Source organism: Aquarana catesbeiana, linkage group LG01 (genome assembly GCF_042186555.1).
Source record: "Aquarana catesbeiana isolate 2022-GZ linkage group LG01, ASM4218655v1, whole genome shotgun sequence".
Classification (NCBI taxonomy): domain Eukaryota; kingdom Metazoa; phylum Chordata; class Amphibia; order Anura; family Ranidae; genus Aquarana; species Aquarana catesbeiana.
Genome location: NC_133324.1, coordinates 130,149,835 through 130,167,919, shown reverse-complemented (window position 1 = coordinate 130,167,919; position 18,085 = coordinate 130,149,835). Strand labels below are relative to the sequence as shown.

At 41.8% G+C, this 18,085-nt stretch overlaps 1 protein-coding gene across 2 annotated transcripts in view; it reads right to left on the bottom strand.

Annotated features, from left to right (window-relative positions):
- Window positions 1-18,085, bottom strand: part of AP3B1 (adaptor related protein complex 3 subunit beta 1) — a 524,279-nt gene that overhangs the window by 187,319 nt on the left and 318,875 nt on the right. For both annotated transcript variants that reach the window (XM_073623849.1, XM_073623855.1), the window contains exons 17-19: window positions 15,602-15,732; window positions 13,613-13,721; window positions 8,791-8,896 (exon numbers count right to left, since the gene is read on the bottom strand). In XM_073623849.1, coding sequence (XP_073479950.1) covers window positions 8,791-8,896; window positions 13,613-13,721; window positions 15,602-15,732 — 346 coding nt within the window. The remainder of the gene's footprint in view (window positions 1-8,790; window positions 8,897-13,612; window positions 13,722-15,601; window positions 15,733-18,085) is intronic.

The following is an 18,085-nucleotide window of genomic DNA, read 5'->3' as shown; positions in this document are numbered from 1 at the left end:
TCACATTTAGTACAAATGTTGAGTATGAAAATACAAACATTAATAAATAAACTGCAGGGTAAAAGAAAAGTTTAAAAATTAGAAAAAATGAAAAAATGAAAAATGAAAAAATGAAAAATGAAAAAATGAAAAATAAAAATAGTGAAAATAGATGACCTGTGTGGATCACTTATTATTGCGATGAAATCATAACGTATATTGAAGTGCAATAGTGAAAAAAAACTAAATAAAAAAGTATGTCTATATATATATATATATATATATATATATATATATATATATATATATATATATATATATATTGTAAGTGACGTGAGACTAAAATATCTGAAGGAATTTTTTTAATGTAAACCAAATATAAATACATGTGTATCCGCCTCTTATCCGCTGCATCGCTATCCATAGCTGTTTGCGGACTCGTGGTGAAACGAACGGTTCCAGATTCGAAAACGCCGCTGCGCTGACCTGGAACCGGAATTAAGGCACCAGGTGACCCTGCCCTCTCCCTCTGCGCTTTTCGGCCAGAAATGACGCACGCGCCGACCCGGAAGTGCTGCTTCTTCCCATACAGGACGTGGCTGAGGCGCTCCTCTGCCACCAGAAACATGGTGGCTGCCACCGCTTGTTCCGCAAATGCAGCCAGCAGGGAACGGAGGACAACCTCCTGTCTGGCAAAATGGAAGCAGCACTCCCAGGCGTACAGGCTCTCCCCGAGCACGGAAGAGGGAGAGGGAGCCCACGGGACCGTCCATCTGGGAGGCAAGTGGGAGGATCACTCTCTTAGCAAAAAAAAGACTTAACAGGTGAGAACCTGTGTCGCCCAGGAAAGACCTGAGAGATCATGACTCCCACCAGAGGTGTTCCTCCAGCTGGAGGAAACACAAAAAACTGATGAGGCAACGTGGAGGACTCCAATTAAAGACTTAATTGAGGAGGTGTTTCCTGTGGGAAGAGGAGCCATGATCTCTCGGGTGCTTTTCTGAAAGACGTTTTGGAAAATATTACTTTGCAAGACAACACAACTGTGCTAAAAAATTTACATATGTATTACTGTGTTCTCTTAAAGAGGAGATTCAGTCTACCCCAAACAATTAGAAGTCAGCGGCTACAAATACTGTAGCTGCTGACTTGATAAACAACACTTACCTGGACTTACCCAGGTCTATTCTTCAATGGGCTACAGCTCCCCAGTGCCTCCCGGCTGCACACTGTGAGCCGCGCTGAGCTTTGTAAATGGTCCTGCAGTCTTCTGGGAACTATGATGTGTCCCAGAAGGCTGCAGGCGAAGGGGGTGCAGAAGGGGCAAATGTTACAGAGGGGGAGGAGGCAAACAACAAGCAGAACTTCCCTTTTGAGTGAAGTTCCGCTTTAAGAAATGACAAAAATCAATATGCAGTGTAAGATATGCGAGAGCTGAAGGGGTTAATAAAGGTCTGTAATCCATAATGCTCACTGATTTTTAGCTGTATTTCAAAAAGCAGACACTGAGCTTTCTTCAGTTTGGAAGTATTTAGTCACTTTTAGCATCCAATCTTAATAAAATGTGCAGATTACCAAAATCAAGTGCTTGTTACAGCTATCATCATCACTGCAAACTTTAAAGGTTCTTCTCTAGCCAAAACAATTCAGTTAGTTTTGGAAACTGAAGCAAACAATTAGAACCCACCCCAAATGAAAAAGAAAAATAGCCACACTTAAACTAAAACACTTGTGTACGAAAGCCACATACTCTGATGTTCAAATATATAAAAGTCACTTGCAGCTCTCGGGATGAGATTATATAAATTAATAAAATTACCAAGTATGTATATAGGGTGTGTGCAAAATCTGGATGCATCAAAAAATTAAAAAAAAAAAAGTTATTATTTTTCTTTATTGGAAGGACACTTTTGAGCTGCTTTTATTGTGGAAAATAATAAAGTGAAATATCTTTCACAACTGTGGAGGTGCTGGTCCTACTTCACTTTGAAGTTGAGCACATGGATCATGCATTCCTTCTAATACAGCAGGTTCCGCAACTGCTGTCTTTTACTTTATTACACTTCATATAAGTAATATGAACAGTTTTGCTTTTATATAAAAAGTTGCATTTTTAGCCTACACCCCTTTGGCTTTATTCATTGGTGTATACTTAAGTGTACACCCACGAGAGGGCCATGTTTGCACACACAGGGGTGTACAGGTGTTTTGTGCATCCCTGTGCAGGCAGTCCTATTCATGTCAATTGGGGAGCCGCACCCACACACATTTCAAATTGGGAGCAGTGGTTGAGACCATGCAGCTGATTCGTCTCAATGGAAATGAATAGGACAGCCTGCATGGAGATGCATGGAACACATGTGCATCCCCGTGCGGGCAAACGGTATATGCTTATGTGAACAAAATCTTGGAACATACACAGTTTAAAAAAAAAAAAAACACTAATTATTACACTAATTACATTGTTAAGATATAAATACTTCGGTAAAAAGCCTTCTCAAACATCGCTTTATATCAAAACTTCACATATGTTTTCACAAATTTCCTTTCAGCTCATACACAACACAGTGTTCACATGCTGACTAACATTATAATACATGAAGCTAATGAGAAGAGTTTAACGGTAAGTAGTAGCTCGTGTTTGCAGTGATGAAAAGCCTATAATAATTTAACCTACAGATTTCATTTGTTCTGAGTGGGAGAAACAATATAAATCACTTTTAAAATCATTAAATCCTGACTTAAATTAATAAAGTCATAATTAGGGCATTATGCTGTGTTTGTTATGGAAGTGGCAAGGCGAGCTGCTTTAATTACTATCTGTAATAAGAGGAGCAGAGTGCGTATTGCACCCCAATCAGGGCTGTCAGCCACAACTGAGCTTAACTGCAAACTCATCAGCTGAGCTGGCGGCAGGTTACAGTGCAAAGGGTGAGCGTGTCTGCAGAGACCACCGTGAGACAGTGCTTAGGAAAGAAAAATAGACCAATAATAAAGTGGAACATATTCTTGGCCATTACTGACCATTAGGCTTGCTTTAAGCACAACAAAGTAGCCTCAGGCCTCGTTCACACCATACATGCATAAAAACTGATAGAAGAATTGTGCAGATTTCACTTGCAGAGACACAAGCTTACATCAATTTTCAGACTGACATCACATCCTGTGTTATCATTCTCTCTCCTCCCCAGCCGTGCCCCACCATTCTGTCCTCCCCAGCCGTGCCCCACCATTCTGTCCTCCCCAGCCGTGCCCCACCATTCTGTCCTCCCCAGCCGTGCCCCACCATTCTGTCCTCCCCATCCCTGCCCACCATTCTGTCCTCCCCATCCCTGCCCACCATTCTGTCCTCCCCATCCCTGCCCACCATTCTGTCCTCCCCATCCCTGCCCACCATTCTGTCCTCCCCATCCCTGCCCACCATTCTGTCCTCCCCATCCCTGCCCACCATTCTGTTCTCCCCATCCCTGCCCACCATTCTGTTCTCCCCCATCCCTGCCCACCATTCTGTCCTCCCCATCCCTGCCCACCATTCTGTCCTCCCCAACCCTGCCCACCATTCTGTCCTCCCCAACCCTGCCCACCATTCTGTCCTCCCCAACCCTGCCCACCATTCTGTCCTCCCCAACCCTGCCCACCATTCTGTCCTCCCCAACTCTGCCCACCATTCTGTCCTCCCCAACTCTGCCCACCATTCTGTCCTCCCCAACTCTGCCCACCATTCTGTCCTCCCCAACTCTGCCCACCATTCTGTCCTCCCCAACTCTGCCCACCATTCTGTCCTCCCCAACTCTGCCCACCATTCTGTCCTCCCCAACTCTGCCCACCATTCTGTCCTCCCCAACTCTGCCCACCATTCTGTCCTCCCTAACTCTGCCCTCCATTCTGTCCTCCCCATCCCTGCCCACCATTCTGTCCTCCCCATCTGTGCCCACCATTCTGTCCTCCCCATCTGTGCCCACCATTCTGTGCTCCCCATCTGTGCCCACCATTCTGTCCTCCTCATCTGTGCCCATTTTGTCATCCACATAGTAAATGTTTACCATGCTTCAGTTATAAACACAGTGTGTGATCGGTACCATTCACTCACTGTGTTTATTCAGAAAAAGAAGGGGGCCGGTAAATTACATTTTACGTTTGTGAGTGCTGGGGGCACACAGGGGGGCTCCAGGCAACTGGAAGCATCCGATGGTGAGAATAGGAAGGGGCGATCGGTACGGCGGGAGAAGAGAGGAGCAATTACAAGAAAGAATCTCCTGTGTAGCTGCAGCTGCTGAAAGCCAGCGGAGGGAGAGGAGGAGAAGCTGGCTATCTTCCTGCTGCCCACCCCCCAATCTGCGGCTCTGCTGTCGGGTCACCAGGACAGACAGCATCACTCTGCTCAACTTTCCACTGCATGTCACATGGAGCGTTTAGAACTGCTGTCCATTTCCTTCAGTTTAGGAGCGGACCTATGTCCTCCCCATCCCTGCCCACCATTCTGTCCTCCCCATCCCGGCCCACCATTCTGTCCTCCCCATCCCGGCCCACCATTCTGTCCTCCCCATCCCTGCCCACCATTCTGTCCTCCCCAACCCTGCCCACCATTCTGTCCTCCCCAACCCTGCCCACCATTCTGTCCTCCCCAACCCTGCCCACCATTCTGTCCTCCCCAACCCTGCCCACCATTCTGTCCTCCCCAACCCTGCCCACCATTCTGTCCTCCCCATCCCTGCCCACCATTCTGTCCTCCCCATCCCTGCCCACCATTCTGTCATCCCCATCTCTGCCCACCATTCTGTCCTCCCCATCTGTGCCCACAATTCTGTCCTCCCCATCTGTGCCCACCATTCTGTCCTCCCCATCTGTGCCCACCATTCTGTCCTCCTCATCTGTGCCCATTTTGTCGTCCACATAGTAAATGTTTACCATGCTTCAGTTATAAACACAGTGTGTGATCGGTACCATTCACTCACTGTGTTTATTCAGAAAAAGAAGGGGGCCGGTAAATTACATTTTACGTTTGTGAGTGCTAGGGGGCACACAGGGGGGCTCCAGGCAACTGGAAGCATCTGATGGTGAGAATAGGAAGGGGCGATTGGTACGGCGGGAGAAGAGAGGAGCAATTACAAGAAAGAATCTCCTAGCTGCAGCTGCTGAAAGCCAGCGGAGGGAGAGGAGGAGAAGCTGGCTATCTTCCTGCTGCCCACCCCCCAATCTGCGGCTCTGCTGTCGGGTCACCAGGACAGACAGCATCACTCTGCTCAACTTTCCACTGCATGTCACATGGAGCTTTTAGAACTGCTGTCCATTTCCTTCAGTTTAGGAGCGGACCTATGCAGAAAAGTGCAAACACGCTGCACAATTCAGATCAACTCTGCACTGCACATTACACCTGCATTTTGGTGTGAACCAGACACATAGGAAACAATTGTTTTCTATGTGTCCAGTGCAAAACAACGCAGGTCTCTGCATCTGGTGTTAACGAGCCCTAATCATTTCCTATGCTTTCCAGTGACGCTAAAGGAGTACTGTGTGTCAGTACAAGTAATGAAATAGGTGAAAAAAGCTTAACACTTCTGAGAAAATCAAACTAGAGTAATGCCCCGTACACACGGTCGGACTTTGTTCGGACATTCCGACAACAAAATCCTAGGATTTTTTCCGACGGATGTTGGCTCAAACTTGTCTTGCATACACACGGTCACACAAAGTTGTCGGAAAATCTGATCGTTCTGAACGCGGTGACGTAAAACACGTACGTTGGGACTATAAACAGGGCAGTGGCCAATAGCTTTCATCTCTTTATTTATTCTGAGCATGCGTGGCACTTTGTCCGTCGGATTTGTGTACACACGATCGGAATTTCCGACAACGGATTTTGTTGTCGGAAAATTTTATATCCTGCTCTCAAACTTTGTGTGTCGGAAAATTCGATGGAAAATGTGTGATGGAGCCTACACACGGTCGGAATTTCCGACAACAAGGTCCTATCACACATTTTTCGTCGGAAAATCCGACCGTGTGTACGGGGAATTAGAATGGAGCAAAGAACTATGGCCAGACTATCTTTCTTAATCGAGTCTCACATGACTCCACCAATAATTGAAATATCATTTTGACTATCCTCTAAAGTCATGTATACATGGATAAATATTTTAATAAAAATATTGAATGAATTTTAATAAAAACTATTTTATTTTTTTTATAAAAGCATCAATGTTGACCACAGTGACTAATCAGGTTTCAGCAAAAAATAGGAGAAATTCCGCGCTTAGGATCAAGCAATGGTTGCAGCCTCCCCTAATAGACTCCCCTAAGGGGCCATGATAAATGGTAAAAAAGGTAAAGGGGTAAATGGCGCTACCCTAGAAAGGAGAGGGGTATCCCAATCCCTTAAATTATAACACTGGTGCACCACCCAAAAACTGATGTGCTCTAGTAGTAATAGTGTTATTTATTAAGATCACATATACTGCCGTATAATATGATAATTGATACAAAGTGCAATAATACACACACCAAAAAAACCTTTCCTTGGAACATCGATTAATATAAATAATCCTAAATGTCCAAAGAATAACTGAAGTCCATATGTGAAAAACACCACCAAAAAAACCCAAAAATAAATATGTATATACTGTAAATAAAAATGTGAGCTATCTTAAAAATATCTATATATACATATATAAAAAAAACAGCAGTTCATCAATATGTGTATTCTCAAAAGTTTATATTATATATATATATATATATATATATATATATATATATATATATATACACACACACACACACATACACCCACGATGTAGGAATTACAACAGTTTGTATATGTGCCTCCCTCTTTTTAAGGGACCAAAAGTAATGGGACAATTGGCTGCTCAGCTGTTCCATGGCAAGATATGTGTTATTCCTTCATTATCCCATTTACAAGGAGCAGATAAAAGGTCCAGAGCTAATTTCAAGTGTGCTATTTGCATTTGGAATCTGTTGCTGTCAACTCTCAATATGAGATCCAAAGAGCTGTCACTATCAGTGAAGCCATCATTAGGCTGAAAAAACAAAAAAAAAACCATCAGAGAGCAAAAACTTTAGGTGTGGCCAAAGCAACTGTTTGGAACATCCTTAAAAAGAAAGAACGCACTGGTGAGCTCAGCAACACCAAAAGACCCGGAAGACCACGGAAAACAACTGTGGTGGATGACCGAAGAATTCTTTCCCTGGTGAAGAGAACACCATTCACAACAGTTGGCCACATCAAGAACACTCTCCAGGAGGTAGGTGTATGTGTGTCAAAGTCAACAATCAAGAGAAGACTTCACCAGAGTGATTACAGAGGGTTCACCACAAGATGTAAACCATTGGTGAGCCTCAAAAACAGGAAGGCCAGATTAGAGTTTGCCAAACAACATCTAAAAAAGCCTTCACAGTTCTGGAACAACATCCTACGGACAGATGAGACCAAGATCAACTTGTACCAGAGTGATGGGAAGAGAAGAGTATGGAGAAGGAAAGGAACTGCTTATGATCCAAAGCATACCACCTCATCAGTGAAGCATGGTGGTGGTAGTGTCATGGCGTGGGCATGTATGGCTGCCAATGGAACTGGTTCTCTTGTATTTATTGATGATGTGACTGCTGACAAAAGCAGCAGGATGAATTCTGAAGTGTTTCAGGCAATATTATCTGCTCATATTCAGCAAAATGCTTCAGAACTCATTGGACGGCGCTTCACAGTGCAGATAGACAATGACCCGAAGCATACTGCGAAAGCAACCAAAGAGTTTTTTAAGGGAAAGAAGTGGAATGTTATGCAACGGCCAAGTCAATCACCTGACCTGAATCCGATTGAGCATGCATTTCACTTGCTGAAGACAAAACTGAAGGGAAAATGCCCCAAGAACAAGCAGGAACTGAAGACAGTTGCAGTAGAGGCCTGGCAAAGCATCACCAGGGATGAAACCCAGCGTCTAGTGATGTCCATGCGTTCCAGGCTATAACTGACTGCAAAGGATTTGCAACCAAGTATTAAAAAGTGAAAGTTTGATGGATGTATGTTAATATGTCCCATTACTTTTGGTCCCTTAAAAAGTGGGAGGCACATATACAAACTGTTGTAATTCCTACACCGTTCACCTAATTTGGATGTAAATACCCTCAAATTAAAGCTGAAAGTCTGCAGTTAAAGCACATCTTGTTCGTTTCATTTCAAATCCATTGTGGTGGTGTATAGAGCCAAAAAGATTAGAATTGTGTCCCAATATTTATGGACCTGACTGTAATATAATATATATATATATTTTAATAGTCCCAAACAAGTGGTATGCAAAGTTGCTGTAAAAATTGCCAGGAACTCCAAAATGACCAAGTGCTCAGCAGATCAGGTGACTCTTGTGCTCCCCCTTAAGGGTCCCCACTCACCAGCTCCTGTTACCCCTGCAGGGGTGATTGGCATATGTGGATAACCATGGATGATGTCCCTTGGTGGCTCCTCCAGCTGATTCACCGGTACTTGGCGTAATGTCCCTTAACGGCTCCTCCAGCCGATCCACCAAACCAGGATATCCAAAACGATCTCCTATTCACAAAGCCCCAGTCACGGTTTCCAGAGAATATTCAGGGCAATCCCAGGGACAGATCCATTCACACAGCCGGTCATCCCTCTCCAAACAGCGTGTATGATACTACATGTACTACCATACTGTACCATAGTGCAGTACTACACACTAAATAAAGTGCCCTGCTGCATTTACAAGAACACTGGCCAAACACAGTTGCCTGCATAACACAGGGGTTAAAATTAGAAACAAAACTGACTTAAACCATTACCTTATATCCTCTTTTGAGCTCTTCTCATCTTTAGATTCATCCTCTTCCTCGCTTGAAGAACTGCTTTCTTGATCATCACTTTCGTCCTCACTGTCAGTCTCATTTTCTAAAACAAAGACAGAATGACTTAGTATATAGCCCACACACCTAACACAGGTTGTATTCTAACAGCCCACACCCAGGGTTATCAGAACACCCAAACATTTGGCTGGATGCAGTCACTGTTCAGTTGACAGTTCTCAAAACTGGGTTCTTCTACAAAAGTCAAAACATCAACTTAGTCAACTCTGGTGGTACAGACAGGGAAACCCATAGCTGATTAGACAGGAATCGGCTGAAAACTGAGCCATCTATGGCAGCCTATAAACAGAAAAATCTTGAGAAAATTGATAAACCAAGTGTTACAGTGTTTGAATTACACACCGATATCTGCTCAGGGCATGCCTGTAAGTATGTGTGCTAAACGAGTTGAAAAAGGCCCATTCAAAAAGGCAGAGCCATAATATAAAAACAAACCAAACACCTTTAACTACTCTACAGCCTTGAAAGCCAAACTGGCAACAATGGGTTTCTAAACCGTGCAAATAACATCGTCTTTGCACTGCTTTTTTGAACAAGCACGAATATCTATTTCTAGGCAAAACATACTTTTGGGACCATTTTAAAATGTGTGAAAAAAAAAAAAAAAAAAAAAAAAAAAAAAAAGTTCATTGATGGATATAGCCCCTGCCACGCAGAAAAAAGAGAAAATATTCTAAGACATGGGCAGCAGCCTACATACTAGAGGGATGGGTGTTGTGTCCCATAACATACTCACAGAAAATTATTTTTTTACAGTGAGTCAGTCTTGCCAAATGGAAAAGGCAATACCTATAGGGGGGCATGCAAAAGCAAACAAATAAAAAAAAAAAATAAAACCCAGGCAAGGACCATGACATTGCCTTACATAGTTACATACATAGTTGGTAAGGTTGAAAAAAGACACAAGTCCATCAAGTCCAACCTGTGTGTTCGCTTTTGTAGCAATATTACGTTGTTTTTTCCCCTGTATGTTGTGGTCGTTTAGGTGCCTAATAGTTTTTTTTAATGATCTATTCTCCCTGCTGAAACCACTGCTTGTGGTTGAGAATTCCACATTCTTAACGCCCTTAACGTAAAGAACCCTCTAAACAGTTTCCGGTTAAATCGCTTTTCCTCTAATTTTAGTGAATGGCCGCAAGTCTTTTTAAATGCCCTTTTGCAGAAAAGTTTTATACCTAATGTGGGGTCACCAGTGCGGTATTTGTACATTGAAATCATATCCCCTCTCAAGCTTCTCTTCTCCAGAGAAAATAAGTTCAGTGCTTGCAACCTTTCTTAACTATTATCCTCTAGTCCCTTTATTCCCCTTCTTTGTACTCACTCCATTTCCAGCACATCCTTCCTGAGGACTGGAGCCTAGAACATGGACGGCATACCCCAGGTGCAGCCGGACTAGAGTCTTGTAGAGTGGGATCATTGTTTTATCTCTGGAGTTAATTCCCTTTTTAATGCATGCCAATATGCCGTTTGCTTTACTTGCAGCCGCTTAGCATTGCATGCCATTGCTGAGCCTGTCATCTACTAGGGCCCCCAGGTCCTTTTCCATCCTAGATTCCCCCAGAGGTTCTCCCCCTAGTGAGTAGATTGCATTCATATTTTTGCCACCTACATGCATTAGTTTACATTTTTATACATTGAACCTCATTTGCCATGCAATTGCCCACCCCATTAATTTGTTCAGATCTTCTTGCCAGGTTTCCACATCCTGCGGAGAAGTTATTGCCCTGCTTAACTTAGTATCATCTGCAAACACAGAGATTGAGCCATTTATCGCATCCTTCAGATCCTTTATGAATACATTAAATAGGATTGGTCCCAGGACAGAACCCTGAGGGACCCCACTTTCTACATTGGACTACTCCAAGTACTCCTCATTTATCACCACCCTCTGAACTCGCCCTTGTAGCCAGTTTTCAATCCAGGTACTCAAGCAAAAAGGCTCTATTCTGAACCTTCTGACTTTTGCAAGGACATTTAGTGCCTTAAAAGCAAGAATAGGGTGGATTCCATCTGCCTGGGAGCTGAAAAACATTTTAATAGAATCTCTTGAACTTCTCTGAGGGAACTGCAGCAGACCATAGATGGCTAAGCAAAAAAATGATTTCTTATTGGAAAAGAGGGGGTTTGGCCACCAAGCAGGGGCCATCCCTACCTGGCATCTTATCTGAAAATCAGTCTATTTATTAGGGCCCAACTGAACATTCAGCTTAAATCTTTCCAGGGACAGCCAATACATACTACATTTAGTAAATGTGAAAAAAAAACATGCAATGTATAGCATAAACCGTCATCAAGCAGCAACTTTTCTGTGAGATATGAACAGAGTCCCAATATAATAAAGCTCTATAAAGTTGCGCGAATAGATAAAACAAAGAAGAGCATATAACAAAAGTCCATAAATATAATAGTAATATAATATTAAAATAATCCAGTGATCCCAATAAATCTTTACCACCAACACCTTGAAGAGTAATCCTGTGAATTAACACCACCACCAGAAGATGAAGGGATTGTTTACCAGATTAAATGGACCTCAAATTACAAAAGTTCATAAACGCCTCTGGCTCCATAACCAGCCAGGACCTTTAACTCCACTCAGTCTTCTAAATTGGGACATCCATCCTCCCCATATGATGATCACAGGAGTGTACCAAAATAGAAAAGACTGCACATAGTGTAAAATCTTTAAAACTTTAATTGTTCGAATAAAGATTGCACTTACAAGACCGTGTTAAAAAAAAAAAAAAAAAAAAAAAAAAAAACGCCTTAATTTGTATGCGTAGGCCGGCACACACACATACAAAAACCTGTTCTTTCATGACACGGGAACAACAGTGACATCAGCGTTGGGCGGAGTGACATGCTGACTTTACGGTTGTAGCCCAGTCCCGGAAGGACGGGTTTTATGTAAGTGTGTCGGCCTACACATACAAATTAAGGCTTTTTTTTTTTTTTACCACGATCTTGTAAGTGCAATCTTTATTTGAGTATATTAAAGTTTTGAAGATTTTACACTATATGGAGCCTTTTCTATTTTGGTGAACTCCTGTGATCATCCTATGGGGAGAATGGATGTCCCAATTTAGAAGACTGACTGGAGTTAAAAGCCCTGGCTGGGTATGGAGCCACAGGCGTTTATGATCTTTTGTAATGAGAGGTCCATTTAATCTGGTAAGCAAGCCCTTCAGCTTCTGGTGGTGGTGGTGTTAATTCACAGGATCACTCTTCATGATGTTGGATGGTGGTGAAGATTTATTGGAATCACTCAAAATGTTTTTTATAAAATAGTCACATCTTGAGTATAAAAGCCTGTCCTTTGCCAACATGCTGACTCTTGCTCTCTGTGGAACTATTGGTCTCTCTGCAGAGGTTCTGGGCACATAGACATATAGCTTTGCAATCAGCAAGGCTGATGCTAACACCCACTGAGGAGCTCTAGAAGGGGGGCATATGTTGGCCCCCTTATCTACTTTAATGCATCTGGATCCATTTTAGCTGCTTTAAAAGTTTACCTTTATTGAAAGTTTAATTGGGGGTTTAATTTAACAAAGAAAGTATTACTATTTACCTAAAAAAAATAAAAATCAGAAAAAAAGGATTAAAAATAAATCACAGTTCAGACATCACCTGAATTGTGTGAGTAAAAATGCATGCAGTGGACATAAACAGTTTTTAGACTGCCACGTTTTATAGATGTCAGCATTAATGAAATAAACCTCATAAGAACGTGTTTTAAGACAAAAAAATATTGCTCTTTTTAGAATAAATTCCATACTAATTTCTGTGAGATGGACCACACCACACAAAGCAGTGCTAGACAAACACTGGGGAAGAACTACATGTCCCAGCACAAAATGCAAACTAGAAGCACCTTAGTATGCTCTTGTGTAGCCTGCTCTAAGATTACACCTACCAAAGTTGGCTGCCATGACCTTGGTTAGAGGCCAGCCGATATTTGGCAATTTTTAATTAATTGGTATTGGTCAATTGTGCTGATAAAAAGGGCCGATTATAACGTCAGCGCGACTTGCAAATGACGGCGCTTTACCGTAATTTTAGAGGCACTATTCTGCTGCTAGCGGGGTGCTTATAACTCAGCTAGCGGCCGAGGAAGGGGTTAAATGCGCCCGTGAAGCGCCGCTGCCGAATCGCTTTGCAGACGCTTCGGCAGCGGTGCCCATTCATTTCAATGGGCAGGAGTGGTGGAGGAGCGGTATACACCGCTCCAAAGATGCTGCTTGCAGGACTTTTTTTTAACATCCTGCCAACGCATCGCCTCAGTGTGAAAGCACTCAGGCTTTCACACCGAGACTGCAGGGGAGCCGTTTTGCAGGCACTTAACAGGCGCTATTTTTAGCCCAAAAGCGCCTGAAAAACGACCCTGTTTGAAAGGGGTCTAACTGTTAGATTTTATGAGATGAAGGGAAAAAAGAAAAAAAAAAATGGCCTAACATATCGGGCCAAAAAAAAAAAATCGGCATCATATATCGGCCATCAGCCACCGCGATTTCTAAATATCGGCATCGGCCAGAGAAAAACCCATATCGGTCGACCTCTAACCTTGATAGTAAGGAAAAGCTGGATAAGCAAGGAGAGTTTCTTTTTTTGGGCAGACTGTGGGTGCATTTCAGTACAGGTCGCCTCTGTGATGTCCCCAGTTTATTAGAAGAAAATAAGAAAAATGTGTTTTGAAACTAATAGGATTTCTGTAAGATGGGTGCTCAATTAGAACCTGATTTACCACTGGACGCTGCAGATGCTTCCTCCTCTTCCTCAGGATCTGAATAGAATATTTCTAATGATGCTTTATGTTTTTTCACCTTTCCTTCCAAGGGTTCCCATGGTTTGGACTAAAATGGGGAAAATACGTTTCTTAATGAGTATGCACTGAAATGAAGGGCAAAGACACAATGATAAACTAAACACACACAGCTTGTCCCTTGGCAATGGGGGGCATAAGGCTTACCTCTAGTGACAACAGGGGGCCAGGCGATATGCCTTTAGTGATATCACAGGTCTAAATTGCTTGCCACTTGTGACATCACAGCTAACAGACATATTTTGCCACTAACATTCCTGGCCCATGTGGCTGGTCTCTACTAATAGAAGCCACTAGTCCTATAAGTAGACTTAAACTACTATGAGGTCTCTTGCTATGGACATTGCTGGGTCACAAGACTTGCCTATGAGGAGATTACCTCAGAAAACAATGCTTTCATTTATATAAGGTTCAACTACACACCGGCATTTGCGCAACTAGTCAACTATGTTAAAGAGCTATTTCAATACAGCCTAAAAAATATCATCATGCAAATTCTTAATGAAATAAACTAGATCTGGCAAGGGCGAGGTTTTTAGAGGCTTACAGAGAAGCTGTAAACACCGATGCTCTCTTAGTAGATACAGATGATGCCTTAAAGTGTTTTAATTTGACAAATTACTTTCGCCTTCAAAACAATTTATGTTGTGAAGTCCGCTGAAAATATTCTACAAAAAAGTGGAGAGGGCAAGAAGGTGGCAGACTGCATTTTTTTTATTGCTAGAGTGGGCAAGGGAGATGCGGTAAAGTCATATTTAGACTGCAGTTAGATCAGCCAGAAAGATGATTAATAAATTCACTGAAATGTGCTGATGGACTGTTCAAAAGGAGTACAAAAGTTCAAAGAACAAACTAGGTGTTTTGATATCCTGTTGGCACAGTGTTCTTGAATTACCAACCAGGGGTTGTGCTTGCCCTTAATCAGATGGATTTATGTTAAAATACTTCCAGTGCCCATACTCCATCAGTGACTGCTCAAACACTGTTCTCCCTGGTGTTGGGATAGAGTGATTCTAGTGCAATCAACATGTACAAATTCTGCAGTTTGTATTCATAAAGTGAACCTGAAGTCAATTCTAAAAGTGGAGCTCCAATCGCCTATGCATTTTTTTTTTTTTTAATAAAAAAACCACACTTGTTCTTTTTAGTACTCATGCTATCTAATTTGGATATTGTGATAACGGTCCTCATAGTTTTTACTTATAAATTATTAATCTTGTATCTGATCTCAGAAGCAGGCAGGGGCCATTGAGGAAGTGGGCATCTGACGCCCTTCTCCTATGTATTTCTGAGATTCAGTGCAGCTGGATACCTAGCATGAACCTTTCGATCTCGCGCTTGAGCAGTAATGAAATTGCGCGGTGCACTTAGCTGCCATAGCAATGGTGGCAGTAGCGGAAGCGTCCAGTTGTTAGGGCAACCTGTCAATCAACCGAGAACCCAGCGTCTAACCCCTCCAGGTTAGGCAATTTCCTGTCTCGAAATACCACGAGATTTCACTATTAGGCTACCCGAGGAGTCCTGGGATAGATGATGCCGATATCCCAGGAATCCAAGGAAAATGCCTGATGATGTAATCGCCAAGGCGGCCGGGAGTGGAAGTACCAGCATACTGCATTAAAATAAGGTATTAATTTAAAAAAAAAAAAAATCGATAATATCCATTTACCACTGTACAGTGGATGGGCATTACAAATCAGAGGAAGTTTAAAAAAAATGGGTGAAACTCCGCTTTAATACTAAGCTTGGCAAAGACAAAAAAGATCTTTATATTATATACTATATGTTCCATGCATGGTATGGACTCTTGACAATGAGTCTGGGCTTAAGTTGTAGCTGGGGGGGAGTTCATATGAGTATCATCACCTTCCAGTAAATATTTTCTACATATCCTTTTTAAAAGATGCTTACCGGCTCAAAAACTTCCACATTTCGCACAGAAGGATCGGGTGCTTCTTCTGGCCAGTCAGATAACGCCAAGTAACCAGAAGCCTTAGCATTCAGTGTGTGAGAAAGCGTGCCCAGCTGAAAACGGTCTCGATCTATTGAATGAGACGTCAATAGCAAATAGTTGATTACAATGAAGGATGGAATCCTACCACAAGCATGACTGTTGCATTAGCTTAAATTTCACAAAATAAACATAAAGAAGAGCCTCACCATAGGTTAGGACAATTACTTCAATCCATATAATACAATAATTAAATTCATAACAGTCAATATAAAAGCTAATCATTCGGTATGTTTAGAGGTGTTGCAATCAAATGTAGATTCTATAAAAAAGGACTGTATGGTGGATATTAAGAATGACAGCACAGTTAAACAATCCATATACAAGGCTTGCCTCCAACTCATTCAGAATTTTAATGGTTCTTTTTCTGCTACACCAAACACCATTAGAACAGAAATTTGTGAAGAATCTACATGATCAGGAAAATGGTACAGAGCCCCAAGCTTTGTGAAAAGAACGACACAATTTGTTAAGAACAGCTATTTTTTTTTAAAGTTGGTTTCTGATCCAGTGCTTTGTTTAAAGTAGAACTCTAGGCAGATAGCGAATACCCCCAAAAACATATTTGTAAACTGTTTTACTTCTGGTCAGCCAGACACATGATTCAGGTATGCTTGTTAGATTGCCTAGTCAGTAACCTCAAACTTCTCTACAGCAAATAAGTAATGCCAATTGAATACTGAAGAGAAAAACCACACCATTAAAAGATATGTTTTTTTTGTTTGTTTTTTTTTTAAATTCTATTCACCCTGCCAGCTCTAAGACTGAGAGCTGAGCTATCAAGGACCTCTGATCGCTCAATTCTCAGTGAGCAGAACATTAAAGATAAAGACCTTTATGCTGGACACACATGTGCAATTGTTAGTTGTTTGATCAAGCCATTCCATGTATACATTATATTTGATAAAAATTTACTTTCTTTGGCAAATGTACATAAGGTCAAGGGTTCTGCATCCTATTTCTAGCTGTGGGAAATATAGTGTGGTGCTGTTTATCTTGCTGTCGTTTTTTTGTTCCAGTATATCAAAGACAAAACAAAAAAAACAGTCCAACAACAAGGGATCTTTGTATTCCAGCACGTATAATCACATATGACACCACACAAGAATCATGAATAGCACCTTGACATATTTGGTCTGTCTATGCTTACTCAAAAGGCTAGTAGGTAAGTACAGACTTACAAAACAAACATATCAGGGCACTCCACTGACGACTGTGTGATGTGATATGAAAATATTGGATCAAACTTGCTGGTGTAGGACCATTTCTATTGTTTCTTTGATGAGCCACAATTAGGCAAGACTGGGCAGCATATCAAGTCTGTGTCCTAATACACGTTTTAATATATTTTTCTGCATCTTTATTTGGACAATGCAGCCCACAAACTGAGAAAATAATGCAAACAAAACAAAATAATTAGTAAGCAAAAATGTTTTAAATGACCATACATTTGCAAGGTCTCTGTCTAAAAAGTTTTTTTGTTTTTTTTTAAAGAGCTTCGATGGAAGAATTGTTTAAGCTGTCTTTGTGTGCAGCAATTCCTCTAATAAAAATATAATGTACTGTAATTTCTAGATTATACTGCAACTTGTGAATAATCATATCCCGCCAATAAAATCAAAAAGCTAAATTAGAAAATCAAGTTTCAAGAGGAGAAAGAGATTTGAAGCATGTGTTCCCATCTTGGAAACAATGGCATGGCTAAAAACACACATGAGCTTGCCTCTATTGTGTTCCAGTACAGGCGATTGATTGCCTTCCCTACACTTTCAACCTTCAATCATGGCTTATCCAGTTCACACATGTGCTACCCAACATCAGGCACCATTTATAGTATCTGCTTGAGTGGGTCCCATGTGAAAGGCCGAGAAGAAAATGAAAGAAATGAAGGGACTCAGTCTCCACCAGAGCCTATTAATGCTGTGTACTGGCAACACAAGGACGAAGAACAACAGAGATGGGATTACCTCATAAGTATTCTGCAGCTCCACGTGTGCTGAATCAACAGCCAGGAAAATGTTTTTGACCCAGTTGTTCTGCTGCAAATGACTGCAAATTGAGGGCCTGGTTATGTTTCTGAACAGGGGTTCTTGGATCACAGGACTAACTAATGAGAATTGCAAATCCTTTATTAATAAGACAGGGCACATGTATGAAATTTATCTGTGCATTTGGCTGCTTGATCAGGTTCATATTTAGGGGTATACAAGTGATAAAAAGGCAAAGAACAAGTTACTTGTATGTGCTGCTAGAATAAAAAACCAAGTCCAGCGATACAGGTCACCTTCAGTAGAGGCAATGCAATTAATAGAGCAGGAACCAAAGAACACAATCTCACTTTGACGCTCACACTACTACTGATACCTGCACACTCTTTGCAGGTC